At 32.8% G+C, this 22,748-nt stretch overlaps 1 protein-coding gene across 1 annotated transcript in view; it reads left to right on the top strand.

Annotated features, from left to right (window-relative positions):
* The window catches only part of LOC126736727 (sodium leak channel NALCN), a 39,695-nt gene that overhangs the window by 7,545 nt on the left and 9,402 nt on the right, over window positions 1-22,748 (top strand). The window contains exons 5-13 of the mRNA XM_050441240.1: window positions 1,209-1,340; window positions 1,401-1,549; window positions 1,605-1,852; window positions 7,751-8,108; window positions 17,518-17,876; window positions 17,944-18,150; window positions 20,973-21,181; window positions 21,237-21,362; window positions 21,425-21,607. Of these exons, the coding sequence (XP_050297197.1) occupies window positions 1,209-1,340; window positions 1,401-1,549; window positions 1,605-1,852; window positions 7,751-8,108; window positions 17,518-17,876; window positions 17,944-18,150; window positions 20,973-21,181; window positions 21,237-21,362; window positions 21,425-21,607 (1,971 nt within the window). The remainder of the gene's footprint in view (window positions 1-1,208; window positions 1,341-1,400; window positions 1,550-1,604; window positions 1,853-7,750; window positions 8,109-17,517; window positions 17,877-17,943; window positions 18,151-20,972; window positions 21,182-21,236; window positions 21,363-21,424; window positions 21,608-22,748) is intronic.

The following is a 22,748-nucleotide window of genomic DNA, read 5'->3' as shown; positions in this document are numbered from 1 at the left end:
CTTTAAATACGTTATATGCCTATAGACAAGGATAGGAAGAATCACCAAAATACCACCGTCACGTGAATACGTAGAATCACCAAAAGAGGGCACATTTATTAATTTAAATTTTAACTGAAAATTGATGTATCAAGCTACTCCTCCACCTAGACTATCTCTATCAGATCTAAATAACGTGAAACCAGGAACGGATTAACTAGCGGAATTATCAATATTTGACTGTAACCAGGTTTCAGAGAGTCCCATAATCTTGAAAGCATTGCTGTTTATCATTTAGATGACCGAGTTTAATCTTGTCCATTAGGTCTTAAGAAACTTAAAGTAAAATAAAAAAATTCATAAAGTAAATAAAATAATGAGTAATAAATAAAAATCCTGATGTAAAAGCACGTACCTATGACAGTAGATTTTCCTTTATTTTTGGTATCCCACTATCCATTATCTTTCTGCTTCCCCCCTTCCTTCTGGACTGTAGCCTCTACAAATTGAGTTTTTGGTTGTCCAGCACTTTGCTGTAGGTTATTTTATTTATTGGTGCATAAACTACAATCTGGTTGCCTTTCAGGTATCACTAGAGTTGTTACTGTTGCTGCAAAAAGTTGTCTCTCTTTTAATCCAAATTCTATAATCCTAGCTCTCAATGCCTCTATACTATTTCTATAGTATCCCAAGTCCTCCTTAATCTTTAAACTGCCTGGTTGAATAACGCTGTTTTGCTGTTTCACCTCTTCCAGTAATTCAACAATATGCTGGTTGCTATTGTTCATTTTATTGCATTAATAAGATTGATAAATATCAACCTTATTAACAGCGAGTAATAAAATTAGACCTCAAATAAAGATAAACCGCTCCCATCAGGCTTTAGTAATTTTCTCTAAGAATCGCCCATCCAATCAGATAGAGTATTTCAGCAGAAATCATAAAAATCTCTATTCAAAGAATGACCCATAAATACTTCATTATGATAAATAAATTGATGTGTAAAGTCCCTAAATAAATTGATGTGCATGCATTGGATCCAACTTGATTAATGTTACAAGCACTTGCGGGTATACAACCAATCTTTGAAAAATAAAAAAAATATCTTAGGTATCAAGAGTTGGAATTCAACGATATTCGAATGTATCATGCACAAGCATGTATATGCACATCAAATACTCGATAAACAAAAATATTTCCAATTTGTAATCATTGTTACTACCTCCTAGACGTTCGAGTCAACAAATCTACAACGTCACCCTTTTCTTCCTCTTCTTCATGTCCCTCTATGGCCTCCTGGGTGTTCAATTTTTTGGTGAATTAAAGAACCATTGCGTCACTAACACCACCAAGAATCCCGAGTAAGAACCAATATCCACCACCGCACTCGCTCAAATTTTTAATCAATTTCCCACTTCTAGAGATGTGACCATAAACAACTTGGCCATACCAGATACCTTTTGCTCCCTGGACCCCAACTCCGGATACCAGTGTCCCGAAGGGATGAAATGCATGAAAATGGACGGGGTATCCAGATACATTATCGGATTCAATGGATTCGACGAGTTTGGTAAATCCCAACTGATGAAGACATTTAAAATGATTATAACAAATAAATTTTCCAGTGACAAGCATATTCACAGTATATCAAGCGGCATCTCAAGAGGGTTGGGTCTTCATTATGTACAGGGCGATCGATTCCTTACCGCCCTGGATGGCGGTTTCTTATTTCAGCACCCTAATTTTCTTCTTGGCCTGGCTGGTGAAAAACGTGTTTATCGCCGTCATAACTGAAACATTCAACGAGATTCGGGTTCAATTTCAGCAGATGTGGGGCATTAGGGGGCATATCAGTAACAGTTCCGCCTCCCAAGTAAGTAAACAGTTTGTTTATTAAAAAAAACTAAGTTTACCACTGGCTTAGTTGGGAAGAAAATAGCGAAAAAAGTAGTACTATGTCGATTAATATTATTTCTCATTTATATCTAAATAATGTACTAATATCTTAAGACTAGTAAAAGATTTGTATAATATGTTATATCTTTAAGATATGTGATTAATACCTTTTGCTATAGGCAGGTTTCATGAATATGCATTCTCATTCTAGCAATTTTATTTAAACGATTTATAAACAAATATTATTTTTTAATTTGTTAAAATCAGTACATTAAGTATTTTGATGCTTACTGATTAACAAGAGAACGAGGCAAATCCGTCAATTAGATAAATAACATAAACACTATTTCCAGGCGATCCAGATACTATTGCATCAAAGAAACGATGATATTGAAAATGGGTTGAAGAGCTGGGCTCTCATTTATATATCCTTATCTCAGTTTAACAATTAGAAAAGTATTGGAGTAAAATGATGTTTTTCTGGTTTAGTCTGACAAACCACGCCAGAAAAACACTATTTCCAGACGATCCAGACACTATTACATAAATGAAACGATGATATAGGAAATGGGTTGACGAGCTGGGCTCTCATTTATATATCCTTATCTCATTTTAACAATTAGAAACGTATTGGAATAAAGTGACGTTTTTCTGGTTTAGTCTGACAAACCGTGCCAGAAAAACACTATTTCCAGATGATCCAGACACTAATACATAAATGCAACGATGATATTGAAAATGGGTTGAAGAGCTGGGCTCTCATTTATATATTCTTATCTCAGTTTAACAATTAGAAAAGTATTGGAACGACGTGATATTTTTCTGGTTTAATCTAACAAACCACGCCAGAAAAACACTATTTCCAGACGATCCAGACACTATTACATAAATAAAACGATGATAAGAAAATGGGTTTAAGAGCTGGACTCTCATTTATATATCCTTATCTTAATTTAGCAATTGGAAAAGTATTGGAACAAAGTGATGTTTTTCTGGTTTAGTCTGACAAACCACGCCAGAAAAACACTATTTCCAGACGATCCAGATACTATTACATAAATGAAACGATGATATTGAAAATGGGTTGAAGAGCTGGGCTCTCATTTATATATCCTTATCTCAGTTTAACAATTAAAAAAGTATTGGAACGAAGTGATATTTTTCTGGTTAAATCTGACAAACCACGCCAGAAAAACACTATTTCCAGATAATCCAGACACTATTACATAAATAAAACGATGATATAGGAAATGTGTTAAAGACCTGGGTTCTCATTTATGTATCCTTATCTCAGTTTAACAATTAGAAAAGTATTGGAATGAGGTGATGTTTTTCTGGTTTAGTCTGATAAACCACGCCAGAAAAACACTATTTCCAGACGATCCAGATACTATTACATAAATGAAACGATGATATTGAAAATGGGTTGAAGAACTGGGCTCTCATTTATATATCCTTATCTCAGTTTAACAATTAAAAAAGTATTGGAACGAAGTGATGTTTTTTTGGTTAAATCTGATAAACTACGCCAGAAAAACACTATTTCCAGACGATCCAGACACTATTACATAAATGAAACGATGATATAGGAAATGGGTTGAAGAGCTGGGCTTTCATTTATATATCCTTATCTCAGTTTAACAATTATAAAAATATTGGAACAAAGTGATGTTTTTCTGGTTTAATCTGACAAACCACGTCAGAAAAACACTATTTCCAGACGATCCAGATACTATTACATAAATGAAACGATGATATAGGAAATGGGTTGAAGAGCTGAGCTCTCATTTATATATCCTTATCTCGGTTTAACAATTAAAAAAGTATTGGAACGAAGTGATGTTTTTTTGGTTAAATCTGATAAACCACGCCAGAAAAACACTATTTCCAGATAATCCAGACACTATTACATAAATGAAACGATGATATAGGAAATGGGTTGACGAGCTGGGCTCTCATTTATATATCCTTATCTCAGTTTAACAATTAGAAAAGTATTGGAACAAAGTGATGTTTTTCTGGTTTAATCCGACAAACCACATCAGAAAAACACTATTTCCAGACGATCCAGACACTATTACATAAATGAAACGATGATATAGGAAATAAGTTGAAGACCTGGGCTCTCATTTATACATCCTTATCTCAATTTAACAATTAGAAAAGTATTGGAACGAAGTAATATTTTTCTGGTTTAATCTGACAAACTACGCCAGAAAAACACCATTTCCAGACGATCCAGACACTATTAAATAAATGAAACGATGATATAGAAAATGGGTTGAAGACCTGGGTTCCCATTTATATATCCTTATCTCAGTTTAACAATTATAAAAGTATTGGAACGAAGTGATGTTTTTCTGGTTTAATCTGAAAAACTACGCCAGAAAAACACTATTTCCAGATGATCCAGACACTATTACATAAATGAAACGATGATATTAGAAATGGGTTGAAGAGCTGGGCTTTCATTTATATATCCTTATCTCAGTTTAACAATTGGAAAAGTATTGGAACAAAGTGATGTTTTTTTGGTTTAATCTGATAAACCACGCCAGAAAAACACTATTTCCAGACGATCTAGACACTATTACATAAATGAAACGATGATATAGGAAATGGGTTGAAGAGCTGGGCTCTCCTTTATATATCTTTATCTTAGTTTAACAATTAGAAAAGTATTGGAACAAAGTGATGTTTTTCTGGTTTAATCTGACAAACCACGCCAGAAAAACACTATTTCCAGACGATCCAGACACTATTAAATAAATGAAACGATGATATAGGAAATAGGTTAAAGACCTGGGCTCTCATTTATATATCCTTATCTCAGTTTAACAATTAGAAAAGTATTGGAACGAAGTAATGTTTTTCTGGTTTAATCTGACAATTCACGCCAGAAAAATACTATTTCCAGATGATCCAGGCACTATTACATAAATGAAACGATGATATTGGAAATGGGTTGAAGAGCTGGGCTCTCATTTATACATCCTTATCTCAGTTTAACAATTAGAAAAGTATTGAAACGAAGTGATGTTTTTCTGGTTTAATCTGACAATTCACGCCAGAAAAATACTATTTCCAGATGATCCAGACACTATTACATAAATGAAACGATGATATAGGAAATGGGTTGAAGAGCTGGGCTCTCCTTTATATATCTTTATCTCAGTTTAACAATTAGAAAAGTATTGGAACAAAGTGATGTTTTTCTGGTTTAATCTGACAAACCACATCAGAAAAACACTATTTCCAGACGATCCAGACACTATTACATAAATGAAACGATGATATAGAAAATAGGTTGAAGAGCTGGGCTTTCATTTATATATCCTTATCTCAGTTTAACAATTAGAAAAGTATTGGAACGAAGTGATGTTTTTCTGGTTTAATCTGATAAACCACGCCAGAAAAACACTATTTCCAGACGATCCAGATACTATTAAATAAATGAAACTATGATATAGGAAATGGGTTGAAGAGCTGGGCTTTCACTTATATATCCTTATCTCAGTTTAACAATTAAAAAAGTATTGGAACAAAGTGATGTTTTTCTGGTTTAGTCTGACAAACCACGCCAGAAAAATACTATTTCCAGACGATCCAGACACTATTACATAAATGAAACGATGATATTGGAAATGGGTTGAAGAGCTGGGCTTTCATTTATATATCCTTATCTCAGTTTAATAATTATAAAAGTATTGGAACGAAGTGATGTTTTTCTGGTTTACTTTGACAAACCACGCCAGAAAAATACTATTTCCAGACGATCCAGACACTAATACATAAATGAAACGATGATATAGGAAATGGGTTTAAGAGCTGGGCTCTCATTTATATATCCTTATCTCAGTTTAACAATTGGAAAAATGTTGGAACAAAGTGATGTTTTTCTGGTTTAATCTGACAAACCACGCCAGAAAAACACTATTTCCAGACGATCCAGATACTATTACATAAATGAAACGATGATATTGAAAATGGGTTGAAGAGCTGGGCTCTCATTTATATATCCTTCTCTCAGTTTAACAATTAGAAAAGTATTGGAACGACGTAATATTTTTCTGGTTTAATCTAACAAACCACGCCGAAAAACACCATTTCCAGACGATCCAGATACTATTACGTAAATGAAACGATGATAAGGAAATGGGTTGAAGAGCTGGGCTCTCATTTATATATCTTTATCTCATTTTAATAATTAGAAATATACTGGAATAAAGTGATGTTTTTCTGGTTTAATCTGACAAACCACGCCAGAAAAACACTATTTCCAGATGATCCAGACACTAATACATAAATGAAACGATGATATAGGAAATAGGTTGAAAAGCTAGGCTTTCGTTTATATATCCTTATCTCAGTATAACAATTAGAAAAATACTGGAACAAAGTGATGTTTTTCTGGTTTAAGCAGATAAACGACATCAGAAAAACACTATTTCCAGACGATCCAGACACTAATACATAAATGAAACGATGATATAGGAAATAGGTTGAAAGGCTAGGCTTTCGTTTATATATGCTTATCTCAGTTTAACAATTAGAAAAATACTGGCACAAAGTGATATTTTTCTGGTTTAATCTGACAAACCACGCCAGAAAAACACTATTTTCAGACGATCCAGACACTATTACATAAATTAAACGACGATATGGGAAATGTGGATGATGATATATGAATGTTCAAAATTAAATAGGTCATAGTAAAAAGATTACAGTGGTGTCTCTTGACCTGCGGAGGGCATTTGACACTGTTGACGTGGTAAACAAATTGTAGAGTGTCATGGCACAACAATCTTAGGATTAGTGTATCACATGTGAAGCTCCTCCGGGATCCATTCCGGGGCCCACATTGTTACTTGTATACAATAACTCAAGTTCGAAATTAAAATTAGAAGGTCAAATTAAAGTATTTGCTGATGATGCTATTTTGAAGTACTTTATTGCATTCTACAAAGAAATAAAAGAACATATAAGTTACTATCTGCATATTAGACAAGAATGGTTTAAGCCTGCAATAAATTCACAAGCAATAATAGTTGATGGTAAAAATAAGAATATTAAACTTAAATATATGAGTCTGTACTATAACACAATAAATAAAGCTTCACATAAATAAAGGTAGTGGTATACTAAAAAGAATTCATGTCACAGTGGCCATAAACTTATTGGAAAATATATATTTTTCCTTGGTACACCGTCACTTACAGTATCTGTCGATTTTGGGGTATCTTACAAGGAAAAAATAAATAAAGCCTCTGGAAATTCAACAAAATAAGGCAATAAAGAATTTATACAATCTCCCTAGGAGATATAATTTAATAGACTTATAATAAATTATAATATTATGCAACTTGAAAATATTTACAAATTTCAAGTGGCTAGACATATACATCAAATTATCAATAGGAAATATCACTCTAATACCAAATTAATCTTCATAGTATTACAGATGATTTTCAAACACGAGGTAAGAAGGATGTTGGCATTACGACAGTGTCCTCATATAAAGGTCGGACTTGTATTCTCTTTAAGGGTGTCTATTTTTATAATATTGGAATCAGAGAGTTCAGTTTTAAAGGTTTTCAGAAAGAACCAAAGGAATACTTTCGGATTAATTATCTACAATCCTAATCACTGCCTCGCTATCTTTTCTACGAATGCTATCACAATAATATGTACTATGTTGTTGTACAATGATATCTATATTTGCCAAATACAATAAGTTATTTGAATAACCTTTAATATTTGATTTTAGTTGAATGTGCCAGACTTATGTAATTTCTGTGGGAAATGTCTGTTGTTTTTAAATAAAGCTATTTTCTTTCTATCTAGTAATAAGCGTGTTTACCAACTTCATTTCTAGATCCTAGTAGGAGACGATAGGGGTTGGAAGCTAGTCACCCTAGACGACAACAAACACGGAGGTTCCGCCCCCGATTTCTGCCAAAAAGTCCTCCAAAGTCCCTACTTCCGTAGTCTGGTGATGGGCGTGATCCTCGCCAATGCGGTGGTGACCGCCTCGATGAGTTTCAAACACGACAAACGACCCAGACAAGTCTTTTACGAGAAATACTATTTTCTCGAGCTCGGGTTCACCATTTTGCTCAATTTGGAGGCGACTTTTAAGATCTGGTGTCTCGGATGGCGCGGCTACTGGAAACACTCCATACACAAGTTCGAACTGCTTTGCGCTATTGGTACCACTATACACGTCATTCCTGGTAAGCGGATGATACCTACGTATATACAGTGAGGACGCGCAAGTTGGAACAAATTCATTTTGCGATTCATTTGCGATTTTTTTGATGATGAATTCATGTATGCACGGTGAACCAAAAATAAGCAACCACTTCAATTTTTTAAATGGAAACACCTATTTTTTATTCCATTTTTAAATTCTGCATAGAATTTTTTGGTATATTTTGTATACTATATCTTATACCTAATACTAACATTATTAATAAATTTGCAACTGTCATTTGAGCATAATCAAACATGATTTTTCATAGTTTTTTAACAGGTATATATTTGATTGTTGACACCTTGTCACCATTTAATCGCATGGAAACAGTATGTATTACTTTACGTAAATGTCAAGTGCAGTTGCAAAGTTTAAAATTATGGCGCGTTTAACTGAAAAACAAAGAATTGAAATTTTGATGATGGTAGGATATGGCGACAAGACTCGAACACAAGCCGAAGTTTGCGATCTGTTTAACAATAAGTACACGGAGAGGCCTATTACAAGTTCAATAGTAAGCAAAATTAATAAAAAGTTTAGTTTTTTCCAGAAAACAGACAATTAGATATTTTGCTCGATTTACAAAAAATCCACATAAATCAACTCGACAAGTTGCTGTAGATTAGTCGGTTAGTAAATTATGTGTTCTAAAATATTTGCATAGGAATAAATGGCATCCATATAAAATTCATTTAATTCAGGAGCTTTTCAAAATGATCATGAATAGAGTTTTGCAAAATGATGATGAATAAATGTAATGCAAACCCACAATTTTTAAGTAAGATTGTTTTTTCTAATTTGGTTCTGTAAATAAGCAAAATTTTTGTTATTGGGCACCAGAGAATCCACACTGGCGTATGGAAAATCACACACAATTTCCCAAGAACTTAAACGCATGGGCAGGGATTGTGGGCACCTCAATTGTGGATCCCTATTTTATTGAGGGCACACTTACCTCTGAAAAATATTAAGAGCTGCTTCAAAATCAGATAGTACCTAGTTTAATTGCACTTTTAATTGGAATCAGTTTCTAAAAATGGCAATTTTTCTTGTTTTTTCACACTATTCGCGAACAGTACTAGAGACCTTACTAACATTTTCCCAAATAGATGGATTGAAAGGGGGGGTTTTATCAAATGGCCGGCAAGGTCGCCAGATTTAACCCCATTGGATTTTTATCTATGGGGTTATCTAAAATCTAAAGTTTATTTCGATAAAACTGAAAGTTTAGAAGAATTAAACAATAGAATTGGAGCCGAAATACAACAAATCCGGCCTCAAACAATAAGTAAAGTATAACAAGAATTTGAATATCGACTTGGTTACTGTCAGGAAGTTAATGGTCAACAATTTGAACAATTATTTTAATTTTTTTGTTTTGTTTTTTTTTTTTATAGACTGTTCCATGGTTATTTATAAAAAAATTAATCGCAAATTTCTTAATAAATATTGAGGTTGGGTATAGGACATGGTATACAAAATATACTTAAATAAAATATTTTTCAACTTGATTTGTTCCAACTTGCGCGTCCTCACTGTACCGTAGAATGGGGCTATTTGAGAATTTTTTTGAGGTTTTTGAGCGATATCTATAAGACAAAAGTAAGCTTGATCAATTTTGTAATGGCGTTGGAAAGACCTATGATAGAGGTATCTATTTCTTATATTTGACTAACGGCTTCCTCTTCTGGGAGCCGTAAAAAAATTTTTTTAGGGCCTTCTCAAATTGCCCCATAGGGTGGGGCTTTTTGAGAATATGGCTTAAAATTGCATAAATCATCATTTATCCACTGAAGGGGATATTTGGAAAACAAAAAAACATTTTTAAAAAAATAAAAAACATGTTAACATATAAAAAAAATATACAAAACAAAAAATATTTCTTGCAACATTGCAAATTACAATTAAAATATGTAAACAAAAAAACATAAAGTAGATAACTCTAAAAAATGATCAAACAAAAAAAAACAACTTAAAAATAACTCTGGTTTGAAGGTAACAAAGGTTTCTTGAAGGTTACAAACAGTGGTAACTATATGTTTATTTTATGTTTAGTTCTGAAAGATTATCCGAAAAGGTAAAAAATTGCCTGGTCCCTGAACCTTCAATCTTAGGAGGGCTAAGTATCATGATAATCATTTCGGTTGTTACCTCGTCTTCATCTAACTTAGGAGGAGATAAAAATCTTTCCGTTTTGGAGGATTTTTTTTAAAACGATGTTTTGAAAACCCGTTCCCCGTTTAGCAGGGTAACGGATTTTATTTGTCGTATATAACATTGGCTTGAAATTGTTGCCGTGTATCGAACAACTACCCAATCATTGACCTTAAGATTACTAAAGTTTATAAGAGGATGGTCATCATCGTCACTTATTTCTTGCTGATTTTCATCATCATGTTCTTCTGGTTGGATTTCTTTATCAAGTTTTTTCAAATTAAAACAGGGAAGGTCTTCATCGTCAATATTTTGTAGCTGGTCTTCTTCATCATCTGATGATTCGCATGAACTTATTTCAGAAACATTTCTACTAGTAGACGGGTACAAATCAGATGTAGAAACACTTTTTTCTGCTTCTACAGTAAGCTTCTTGCGACGCGGTGCTTTATGCTGCTCACAACTACCCATACGCATTTCTTTTAGGACATCCAAAACTGAGCTTGAAATGCTTGAATCTAAAATATTAGAATCTGTACCTGTTGTGGACGATGCAGGTAATCTTTCCTTTGGTTGCGCAGGATTTAGAGGGTGCAATCCAGTTTTGGCAAATCCGGAGATTAAATTTTGCCTTCCTTTGCCATTCTCTTCAATCTTGTTATGGAGCTGTGCAAGCAATCTAGGGAATACATCTTTTGAGAGTGTAGTCATTTTCCGCCCTTGGCCTTTCTTCCACGTTGTCAGAATTTCGCGCCAATATTTCTTAAGTGGAGAATAAAATGCGACGTCTAATGGCTGCATGACATGGGTCGCATTGCTTGGCAAACAAATAAATGCAATATCCATTTTCTCGCACGTTTTAAGGACGTCTTCGGAAAAGTGAGAAGATAAGTTGTCCCCAATGAGAGCCTAAAATGAAAATTAAATATGGGTAAAATGACTTAAACCACTCTGTTATACCTACTCACCTTTTTTCCAGGTTTATTTTTAAAAAATGGAACTACCACAGTAAAAAACCAATTTCGGAAACAAGCGGAATCGAACCACCCGCTTTTAGACCTATTATATCTGGCACCTTTAGGGCCTCCCTCAGTCCATGAGTCCCAAAGATGCTCACCTTTATACACTACATAAACTGGTAATATCTGGCCATAAGCAGTACCAGCATACATTAAGCTTATGGCTGTTTTTGTCGAATTTATCACTCTTTCTGGGTACCTTGATCCTCTTTTATAAATATATTTCTTAGTGCCTGGGTTGTCGGTAAGGTTTGTTTCATCATAATTTATCATTAAACTAGGATTTACCGCTAATAAAGTATCTCGGGCATCAAAAAAATTATCGACAACTTCTGGTGAAAGTGAAGCTCTTTTAGTTGAAATATTGGATGATAGACGGTTTGATATGAGCTTTTCGTGTCGTTTAAGAAAAGCTAATGCCCAATCTCTACCAGGAAAGTTATCCTTCAAACGAACCTCCTGTACACCTTTTTTATCCAGGTAATTCTTCGCAAAAAGTCTTACATCCAATATGTCAAAGGGAAATCCCCAAGCTGCCACAATATTTAGGTATTTCACAAACTGTTCCTCTTATTCCTTGGAAAATATTGAAGGTCTTCCCGGTTTTTCAAATATATTGGTCTCCCTAGCACGTCTGCTTATGGTGGCGATGGGCACTTTGAAATGCTCGGAGGCCTTAACCGCCCTTTTTTTACTTCTTCTATTGCTCTGGCTAAGGCTTTCTCTGAGTAATGCCTATATGGCACGTAATTTTTGCCATTTCTGACATGGCTAAATGTTTTTTTATAAGTGCACACCATTATCTCATACCATTCTAAAAAAGCCAATTTCATTTGAAAGCAATTTCTAACAATTTTCAAATAGCCCCCAGTCACTTCTCAAATTACCCCACTCCAGAAAATACTGAATAAAAAAAAACAAAAGAGTCCTAAAATGTTTATGTTACCAATACACCTTCCTAAAACCCCATACTTTTATTTGGATTAAGTGCCAATATCATACAATTAATCGGTTTAGATTTACAGAGTAAAGTTAAGCACTTACCGTTCTTTCACCAAAAAACACGTGTTTTTCCTAATATTTTTACGCGCCAAAATAAAACAGCTACCTTTCGTCGATCTGCGCTCGAGTACGCGGTTGCATGTGTACTAATGGCCTTGCGCGGCGTTTGCGTATTGTTATTAACTCTGTGGGCGTTGTTGCCGCTTTTAACATTTTTCGGATGAATTCTCAAATTACCCCTGATTTCCAGAATAGCCCCATTCTACGGTATATTAATAAATCAGTTTATTTATAATAATAATAATCACACAAGTAATAGTGTACTACTTGTACGTGATAACTTATGACACCGAAGCCTATACATAATAATAATAATAAACGGTGATAAACTTAGAACATTGAAAGGCTAGAATTAGAATTTCCGTAGAACTATGGGCAGTTTGTTTGCTTGCAACATCTCTGATGCAATGATGCCAAATGCTTATGTAGAAATCGCAAATAGAAAATACTTCTTAATATCATAAAAATTAGTCACTTATTTTGACAGCCACAAAACAATACTACTATTCCTCTTTAATAAAATACGATAAGAAACTTCCACCGACACAAGGAATCTTTACCAGTGACGTCGTCAAAAATTATTTACATGATAAATATTTATTAAAAATAGATTATGCTCTAAATTATTAACAATATTTCCGTTTATGAACTCTTTATACGTTTTTTTAATGTACTTCATTAAAGTGAAGCTACCTATCTAAATTTCTTAATAAATTTTTAGTATTCTACGTTTATGATAAGTATCATGATCTTATGATAGTATAGGCAATGCAAATGAGTCTTCAACTCAAGGAAAGTCCCTCAAACTACTGAAGATACTCAAAAAGAATCAACCACTATGCCCCATAAACCGACAACAAAACGCAATAGAGAATTACTTAGCTCTAGCGAAGAAGAGGTTCGCAAGCCCGCTAGGACCAAACTTAGAAAAGACAAAAATAGACAATTCGTTGTGGAAAATCAGTGTGGTGAGGATAATAGAAAAGACTAAAGTGTTTCAGGTTTGATTACAAAATTAAAGATTAAAGTTTTCATTATTAGAAATTGAGTGATGTAAATTGTAAACTGTGAGTTTACAATTTACATCACTAACTGTTTTGCCCTAAAATACGACGTTGCCTATTTATTAACAATTTAAGACGATTTCTGGATTTGTCCTTACTTATTTCCCTTACTCTAATTTTCGGATTTTCTACAACCGACTTGGTGACTGTCAATTTGATTTCTTCATTTAAAACTGTTTTTGTTCTAGTTTGTTTTTTGTACTCTACGCTTCCAGTATGCTCTAATCATTTTTAAGTAAAAATAAACGTTGTAATGCCTATGAAAAAATGTGTTATTTTTCCTTTAAGAACAAATTTTAAGGAAACGTTTAGAGATAGAGGTAAACTTGTTCGTATCAAATTGAAGATAAAAGAATGCTCTATCAAATCGCGTTACTAGATACAGGATGTTCCATTTAAAAAAATAGCGCAAAATTGAATTAAAAATATCATTATTTGAGTAACGATTTTGATCACCCCGTATAAAAAAAAATAAATTTTGGAATTTCGAAAGATAAAATGAACTAAGCCAAGAACTCTACATAGATTTTTCAAAAAGTTAGAAAACGTCCTTGGTAAATATTAAGATATAAATGATACATTGATGTTCGTGAAAGACTCCCATTTCGGAAAAAAATATAGGTAGTTCCATTTTAAAAAAAAGTTCAAATTTTGTACCACGCTTTTTCGGGACAACCTGTATTAACCAAACTAATTTAAAAAAATAGCAGCTCTAAATCAATTAACATTCCCCCTATTAAATGTTTTGTCCGTTTTAAGATTTAGCCGCAATCGAGCACCGCGATATTAAATGGACACCCTGTATAGGTTAGATTTGATTTTGTTATTATTAGCATTTTAAGCTAATGTTTTTTTTCCGATCAATATCAAAATGCAATAACTAAGAACAATAAGCTCTTCAAATTTTTGTGGAATTAAAAGTCCCTCAAGTCAAATGCTCTTATTAGATTTTATTAAAAAAATATGATATAGATATTTGTTTTTTACAAGAATTAAACACTGATTTTATAAAATTATTGCCTGGTTATGCTCTGCACTCTAACTTAGGCACAGCCGAAAAAGTCACAGGTATTATATACACAAGATAGGCATTAATGTCGAAGATGTTTAATGTTTTATGCTCCCCAGATGGCAGGTACTTTTGATAATATAAAATATGATGTATGCCCCTTCAAGACAAATAGCAAGTTGTTTTTTGAAGCTTTTTGCATAAGTTATTGTCAAATAATTTTTAATCAATTTATAAGCCATTCCTCTAATACCATAAGAATAAAGTATTTTCAATAAAACTTCAGTATCGAATGCCTTTGAGAGATCAACAAATATGCACAGCACAGGCTTTGATTTATCCAAGTTGTCATATAGGTAATTTGTTAACTGGAGAATGGCCTTTGATATTTTTTCTCGATATCTAAACTGAAAAAACATAAGTATTTTGCTAAGAAAGATATTAACTTTTAGACGGAGAGCTGGCTATGTAGATCGACTGGTCACTCGGTAAACGTGAAATTTTGTTATATACAGGCTCGGTTGTTACTGACATAGCAAGGGGCAGACCGTCAGAACTCGCCCTTGACGGAATAAGTGAGGGTAGGGGGTTAAACATGTAATTTTTTATGAAATTTTTTTTGATTAAGTACAAAGCTGACAATTTGCACTAGTATAGGAGACGATATTAGAAAATAGGAAAAATATTATCAGAAGTCTACGCGGAAGACATTGCTAATTATTAATAAATTAATAATTCAGTATTAGTAAAATTTTACATTGCCATTTGGAAATTTTCCACTAAAGCATTGTCGCTGTGTCATTTAGTACGTTGTACATGACCAGGTATACGTATCCCTTCTGAACATCTGCTCTATTGCTCTCTGTCTCTCTTTATTTTTCTCTGTCTATCATACATAGCTTTATGTATCATAGGGCATTATTTCTCCTTAAATTTTTTTCATATATTTTTGCGATATTCGAAAGTAACGTATATAGTTATGGACGTCTTCTTCAGAGCCATTTTACGCAATGGTATAATAACGCCAATTTTTAAAGATTGCGGAAATCTCTTTACGTACGAACAGCGAACAATCCAAAACAATGCACTTTTTACCCACTTTCTCACCTTTAAACCTATCTGAGACCCATGAATCCTTGACAATCGCTGTAAAATAGTGCTCTATGTTTCCAGTGGGTTCAATTACTAAAAAAAAGTAACATTTCAAGATGGTTCAAGTCCTGCCTGGACCATGAAATGTGGTAGAATTCAAAAAATGCAGTTTTTACTCACTTTCTGTCATTTAAATCTATCTGAGACCCATGAATCCTTAACAATCGCTATAAAATGGTGCTTCACGTTTCCAGTGGATTCAATTTGTGAAAAAAAGGAAGATTTTAAAACGATTCAAGTCTTGCCTGGACCATAAAATGTGGTAGACTCCAAAAAGTGCACTTTTTACCCACTTTCTGACATTTAAACCCATCTGAGACTCATGAATCCTTGACAATCGCTATAAAATGTTGCTCTATGTTTCCAGTGGGTTCAATTACTAAAAAAAATAACATTTCAAGATGAGCTAAGCCCTACCTGGACCATGAAATGTGATAGAATCCAAAAAACACACTTTTTACCCACTTCCTGACCTTTAAACCCAACTGAGACCTATGAATCCTTGACAATTGCTATAAAATAGTGCTTTATGCGTCCAGTGGTTTTAATTACTAAAAAAAAGTAACATTTTAAGATGATTTAAGTCCTGCCTGGACCATGAAATGTGGTAGAATCCAAGAAATGCACTTTTTACCCACTTTCTGACATTTAAACCCATCTGAGACCCATGAATCCTTAACAATCGCTATAAAATGGTGCTCTATGTTTGCAGTGGGTTCAATTACTAAAAAAAAAATACATTTCAAGATGATTTAAGCCCTACCTGGACCATGAAATGTGATAGAATCCAAAAAAACACACTTTTTACTCACTTCCTGACCTTCAAACCCAACTGAGACCCATGAATCCTTGACAATCGCTATAAAATGGAGCTTCACGTTTTCAGTGGGTTCAATTACTGAAAAAAAGTAACATTTTAAAATGATTCAGGTCCTGTCTGGACCATAAAATGTGGTAGAATCCAAAAAATGGACTTTATACCCACTTTCTGACATTTAAACCCATCTGAGACCCATGAATCCTTGACAATCGCTATAAAATGGTGCTTCACGTTTCCAGTGGGTTCAATTAGTGAAAAAAAGTAACATTTCAAGATGATTCAAGTGCTGCCTGGGCCATGAAATGTGATAGAATCCAAATAATGCACTTTTTACCCACTTTCTGACTATCCCTTTTTCGCTTTTTGAATGAGCTTAGTTATTTCACTTTTGCAATTTGTATATTTTTCCTTAAGCTCCTCACTGTGTTTTCCTATTACTAATTTTAATTATTTTGGTATGCTTGATAATTTGACTCTTTAATATATATGAGTAAATATATATGAGTAATTTGTAGCCGTTTCTACATTCTGCGAGATATATTGTTCAATGCCGTTCGCATCATATCATTTTTAATATTAATTTCACCATTCAGAGGAAGATTTGGAATAATCGTGTGGTCTGTAATGTCATAGTTCAAAATATACGACAAGGGCTTTTTGCTCCAGATTTTAACTAAAAAATCGTCAATGCATGTATTGGATTGCGGTCTTGTTACTTTATTAATATAAGAAGTAAAATGAAAAAGCCTAATATTTTCATACTCCTCATGCCTTTGGGGAGTTAGTACTAGTTTTCCCAATAAAATTTCAAGTTCCACTGATTTAACTTGACCAATGAACACAAAAGAATCTTAATGTGTTATTGTCTCTTTAATAAAAACAATCACTCCATCACACATATTAAGGCTCTTAACCCATTATTGCATATTCTATTATATCCCTGTATTCGGAAAACCTGCTTATCGAAAACGCTTTATCAAACGAATATCAAATGTAAAAGCCACTTTGTCGAAATTTTGACTTAATTTTTAATATTAATTTGCAAGACATTAAAGCTATTCTGTACAATATAATCATTATAAATAACTATTTGAAATCATTATTTTTAGGATGTTACATGACGGGCTTTACGTTTTTTCAAGTGTTACGCGTGGTAAGACTAATTAAAGCGTCCCCCTTACTAGAGGACTTCGTTTATAAGATCTTTGGCCCTGGTAAGAAACTGGGCAGCCTCATCATCTTTACCATGTGCTTATTGATCATCTCCTCAAGTGTTTCGATGCAGCTCTTTTGCTTCCTGGATTTCACCAAGTTCGAGACTTTTCCAGAAGCATTTATGAGCATGTTTCAGATTTTAACGCAGGAGGCTTGGGTGGAGGTGATGGACGAAAGCATGTATAGGACTCCCTCCATGATAGCCCCTTTGGTCGCTTTTTATTTTATTATGTACCATCTTTTTGTTACGTTGGTAAGTTTGTATTATAGGCTATTTAGTCCGAAGGCATGTTACCAAAATCAGCATCAATAAATTGCAGATTGTGTTAAGTTTGTTCGTAGCGGTGATCCTGGATAACTTGGAACTGGACGAGGACATAAAGAAATTGAAGCAGTTAAAGTATCGGGAGCAAAGTGCGGAAATTAAGGAAACGTTACCGTTTAGGTTGAGGATATTTGAGAAGTTTCCTGATAGTCCTTTGATGGTCACCTTGCATAAGGTGCCAAGTGATTTCAACTTACCAAAGGTAATTTGTTAGGATATTTATATGTGCCAGTATCTTTTTAATTTCTATAATATATGCTATCTTAAGCATATCTAATTATTGTAGTGGGATTTTTAGTCCCGAGGGTTCATAGATCAAAGAAACCACTAATGTCGGGAAATCTCACTTTATTCACTTCAGTTACGGGCTTCAGTCAAAGACGACACACTTCTTTATTAAATGGTGATAAACGAAGTTATAATCATAAGAATACTCCGAGCAGAAATTTAGGATTTAAAAAATGTCATACAATTCCACAAATAAAGAAAATATTTAAAGCTCCCGATATTCTAATAGAACAAACTATAGCAAAGGTAGAGGTCGTTCCGCTACACTATTTATATAGGGTGTCAATTTGAAAAAAATCAATGTGAATATCTCGCAAAATATACTTGGAAGAATGCGGTTGGGAATAACTATTATAGAGGTTGGACAAAACTAGAACCATGATGAGCCAGCCCTAAGAGCCTTCCACCTTAAGATTCAAATGGAAGCACCCCCTTTTGTCATAACCTAAATTAAAGGTCTTTTTGAGTATTCATCTACACATGAAAAATTGATCCATTTACTACTCAATGAGACCCTTAATTGAACTTTTGACAGAAAGCAATATAATAAATTTATGGTGGTTCTATAGTATCATCAACCTCTTTAAAAGTTATTCGATTTTTTTAAGTCAATTAATTCTGAATGTCAAATTGATACCTTGGTCATTATAAACCATTGACATACTTCCTTTTTAATTTATGGAGACTCAATTTCTTAGTATTTTTCTAAAGATAAATTCGTGCAATAAAAATAAAAAACACCATGCATAGCAAAAAAGGGAAGTAAATGTTACTAAGTTTAAATTGACAACTTTTGTACATAAGGCGAATGAGAAACTAAACTACTGTGTAACAAATACCATGATTTATTATTGATTCCCAAAAGGTTTTAAAGTGTTATTAGATTGAAAAGAATAACAAAACAAATACTTTAAATAAACGTTGATCTTGATAACCTATAAAAAACTATGTACAATTTTACAGGCAAAAATAAACTAAAATTAAATTCCTTAAAAAATATAGAAACAAATTATTAAAATTAATTGATTAGTTGCTTTATCAGCTTTACGTTACACAGGTACAAACTAAAATAAATAAATATTTAAATATAAAAAAATGAAAATAAAGAATGTCCAGTCACATTTTTTAATATTCAATGTTTTATTTTGCTTAAAGCTGACTTTCAAACTATCTCTATTTTTAAAAAGGAAAATAACATAAATTATTTGGTTTATATTGATAATTAATTAGATCAGAATATACAGTTTACAAATAAATAGTAAAAACGGTGAATTAGAAAACCTTGCATAGTAAATCATAGTATGATAGTCATAATAAAGGCAGATGAGAGTTAGCCATTATCGGTACTTAAATTTTTCTTATAGAGAGCTGTTTATGATGCTTTATCTAAGTAAACAACATCTTCAACTGATTTTTACCAATTGTCTTAAATTTAAGGTCTGAAAAATGTATCACCATTCAAAAATGTACTAAAAAATCCGCTTATTGTAAACTTCTAATCGTATTAATGTAAGTAATAAAATTTCACATTTAGATGTTCCATAATCTTCCTTTGATATTTTTATCTAGAAATATCAGAAAAACTTTATACAATATCAAGGGTCTCATTATTGAATCCCAAATAAATACAGTCCTTTAATTAAAAACAGATGATTCATTATTCCAAGGGAATAACATATATAATAAAATAATTGTATTAATATTAATACACTGTTATTCATATGAACTGTGTAGGTCTAAGGCCTGATGCCTGAACTGTAGTAGGTGCAAAACGTATGCACTAGTATCTTTATTACTTATACATGTTTTAAACTGAAAGTGTTTTTCTTCTCATTTTTACAATAAATTAAATCCTTTACAAATTCATTAGCATCTTTTGACTTTTGCTTGGTAACTAAACATAGTAAATAACCCTCCTAATATATTCTTTTAATTTGTAACCTTAAGACAATTAAAATAGAGCATACCTAATAAGAACATTAAAAAATTGACTGAATTGAAGACTTCTATGGTCAAATATAACAACAGCAAAAGGCAATAAACTCCACTACCATCACTACGTAATAGGGTATCATGCTCTAATAGCAACAATTAACCTTGAATCGTATGTTTTTTATTGTCTGAATAAAAGACTTTCTCATCGTTATAAAGAACAAAATGCTTAAAAAAATGAGGGTAGGTACTCATACTACTTAATGAATAACCAAATCGCCTTCAATAGATCTTCTTGCACATATTTCACTCACAAGTAATGGGCACCTTAATTGCTTCAAAAACACTTTATTCACACAACACAAATATTTATAAGAATGAGGTAAATAGAGATGAATATACATGATGTATTTGTTTTTTTTAATAAATAAAGGAGTTTGAGTTGAAAACAATAATAGCTATATAGATATGTTAATAGGTATTGTATTTGAGCAGAAGATAATGACTATTGAAATAACAATTAACAATATACCTAAATATTAATAATTTTTAAAATATTATATTAATATTGCATTAACATTGCAAAATTGAAATACGTATTCCATTAAATATAGGTACTATCTTACATACGAAATTTTTAAATTTAAATATATGATTTACTACAAAATAGAAAAAAGAAAGTTTTATTTATTTTAACTGGAACTTGGAACATCTCATATATGAAAATTGAATATTCTCTACATATCTGTTAAATATATGCGAGGAATACTGCTTTTGCATTATACAGAGAAAAGGGATTTTTAGGTTAGGGAAAGTTTTATGAGACAATTCGTTTACGAGACTGAAGATGACGAAAACGCCGAAACGGGCATCAAACGGTTGACCGCGGACGAAATGTTTGACTCAAAAATCGTTTACCGCAAGCAGCGCCCTCTAAACATCCTGAACAAACTCCCAAAAGTAAGGAGCGTAAATATAAAACTGAAAAAAACAACCGTTTGTCACATAATCAGGTATAACCTCATCAATGAATCATGAAAATATTATATTTAACCTGTTTTTTGAAAGCGATTCAAACAACCAAAGACTGATGCTGGGGGATTCTTCAATAATTCCAGTGCCGGGCAGTAAAGCCCCATTGAAACCTCAAGGCACCGTAAACAGTGTTAAACAATTACGCATCGATCATAAAAAGTAAGACAGATGCTCTCGGACTATCATAGCAGTAAGCAATATAACTTTCCTACATGTTCCAGGTTCGGTTCTCGATCAATTAGACGTTCGGTAAGGTCAGGCTCCATTAAACTGAAACAAACCTACGAGCATCTCATGGAAAATGGAGATATTGGGGTCAATAGGGTCACTACCAACAGGGCGCGCCCTCACGATTTGGATATTAAACTGTTACAAGCCAAGAGACAGCAAGCAGAAATGAGAAGGTTAGGAAGACACTTCCCAGGTGTAAAATCGTTTTTTTTTAAGTGGATTCTACGTGAAATTCTAAGAGATCACTTGCTTTGGACCAATAGCCTTTGAGTTACACGTAGTAAAAAGTCGTTTTCTTTTAAAACTTTTTTTTTGGGGGTTCTTTGCTTCTATAAGCGCCTTGAACATTTTAAATAATTTTAAATTTTGGGTTCTTATTTAGTTTTGACATTCATGAAAAATATAAAATTGAGTTTTATATATATTATCTTTACGAATTTACAGTTGAAGTTGTTATAATTTTTATTCCAGAAAGTTGATTATAGTTTTAGGTCATTTTTCCAAAATCTAGCACTTTTTAAGTCATTTTTCCTGGCAATTTCAGCCAGTTCAAGTAATTTTTTGTTTCTTCCAGGCAGTTGAGTAAAGCAGGTAATTAAAAAAATTGGCTTCCAATTACCTGGAAAAAAAGTTAGTATAAGCCCAATTGATATGGAAGTAGGAAAAAATGTTGTTTAAAACCTTTAAAATTGTAATAAACTCTCTGGAAAATAGCGAATATAATTACCTGCAAAAAAATTACTTTAAAAATGCATTCAACTGCCTATAAAAATTTGAAAAAATGAATTGAACTGCCTGATTTTGACAGAAAAATTAAATGAAAAAAAAGACGCAAAAACGACCTTAAAACTGCGTTCAACTACTGGAAAAAAAATAGGAATAACGTCAACTGCCTGGAAATCACAAAAAAAATTTCGAATGTAAAATGTCTTAAAACTGAATTCCATGGATAAAATCATAATGCCCTCAACTACCTGGAAGTAACAAAAAGTGAGTTTAAAACTGCGTTCAACTGCATGGAAGAAAATTGTTTAAAGAGTCCATTAAACGGTCCTGGAATGGAAAAACTCTTTAAAATTGACCTCAACTACCCCAAAAAAATGACTGCTCCACTACGCTGGAAGAAACAAATAGTTTAAAAATTGTTGAAAATGATTTGAATTACCTGCAAAAAAAAATACTTCAACTGCCTGAAAATCCGTCTAGAAGTGGTAGAAATGGCTTGAAATTTCCAGGCGATTAAGATCCTGATCCACTACTTTGTAGATAGTTAATTACAATTTGAAGTTATTTCTTAATTTCTTTCCAGACAAT

Source organism: Anthonomus grandis, chromosome 5 (assembly GCF_022605725.1).
Source record: "Anthonomus grandis grandis chromosome 5, icAntGran1.3, whole genome shotgun sequence".
NCBI lineage: Eukaryota > Metazoa > Arthropoda > Insecta > Coleoptera > Curculionidae > Anthonomus > Anthonomus grandis.
Note: the sequence above shows the minus strand (reverse complement) of the source record. Positions and strands in the feature narration are given on the sequence as shown.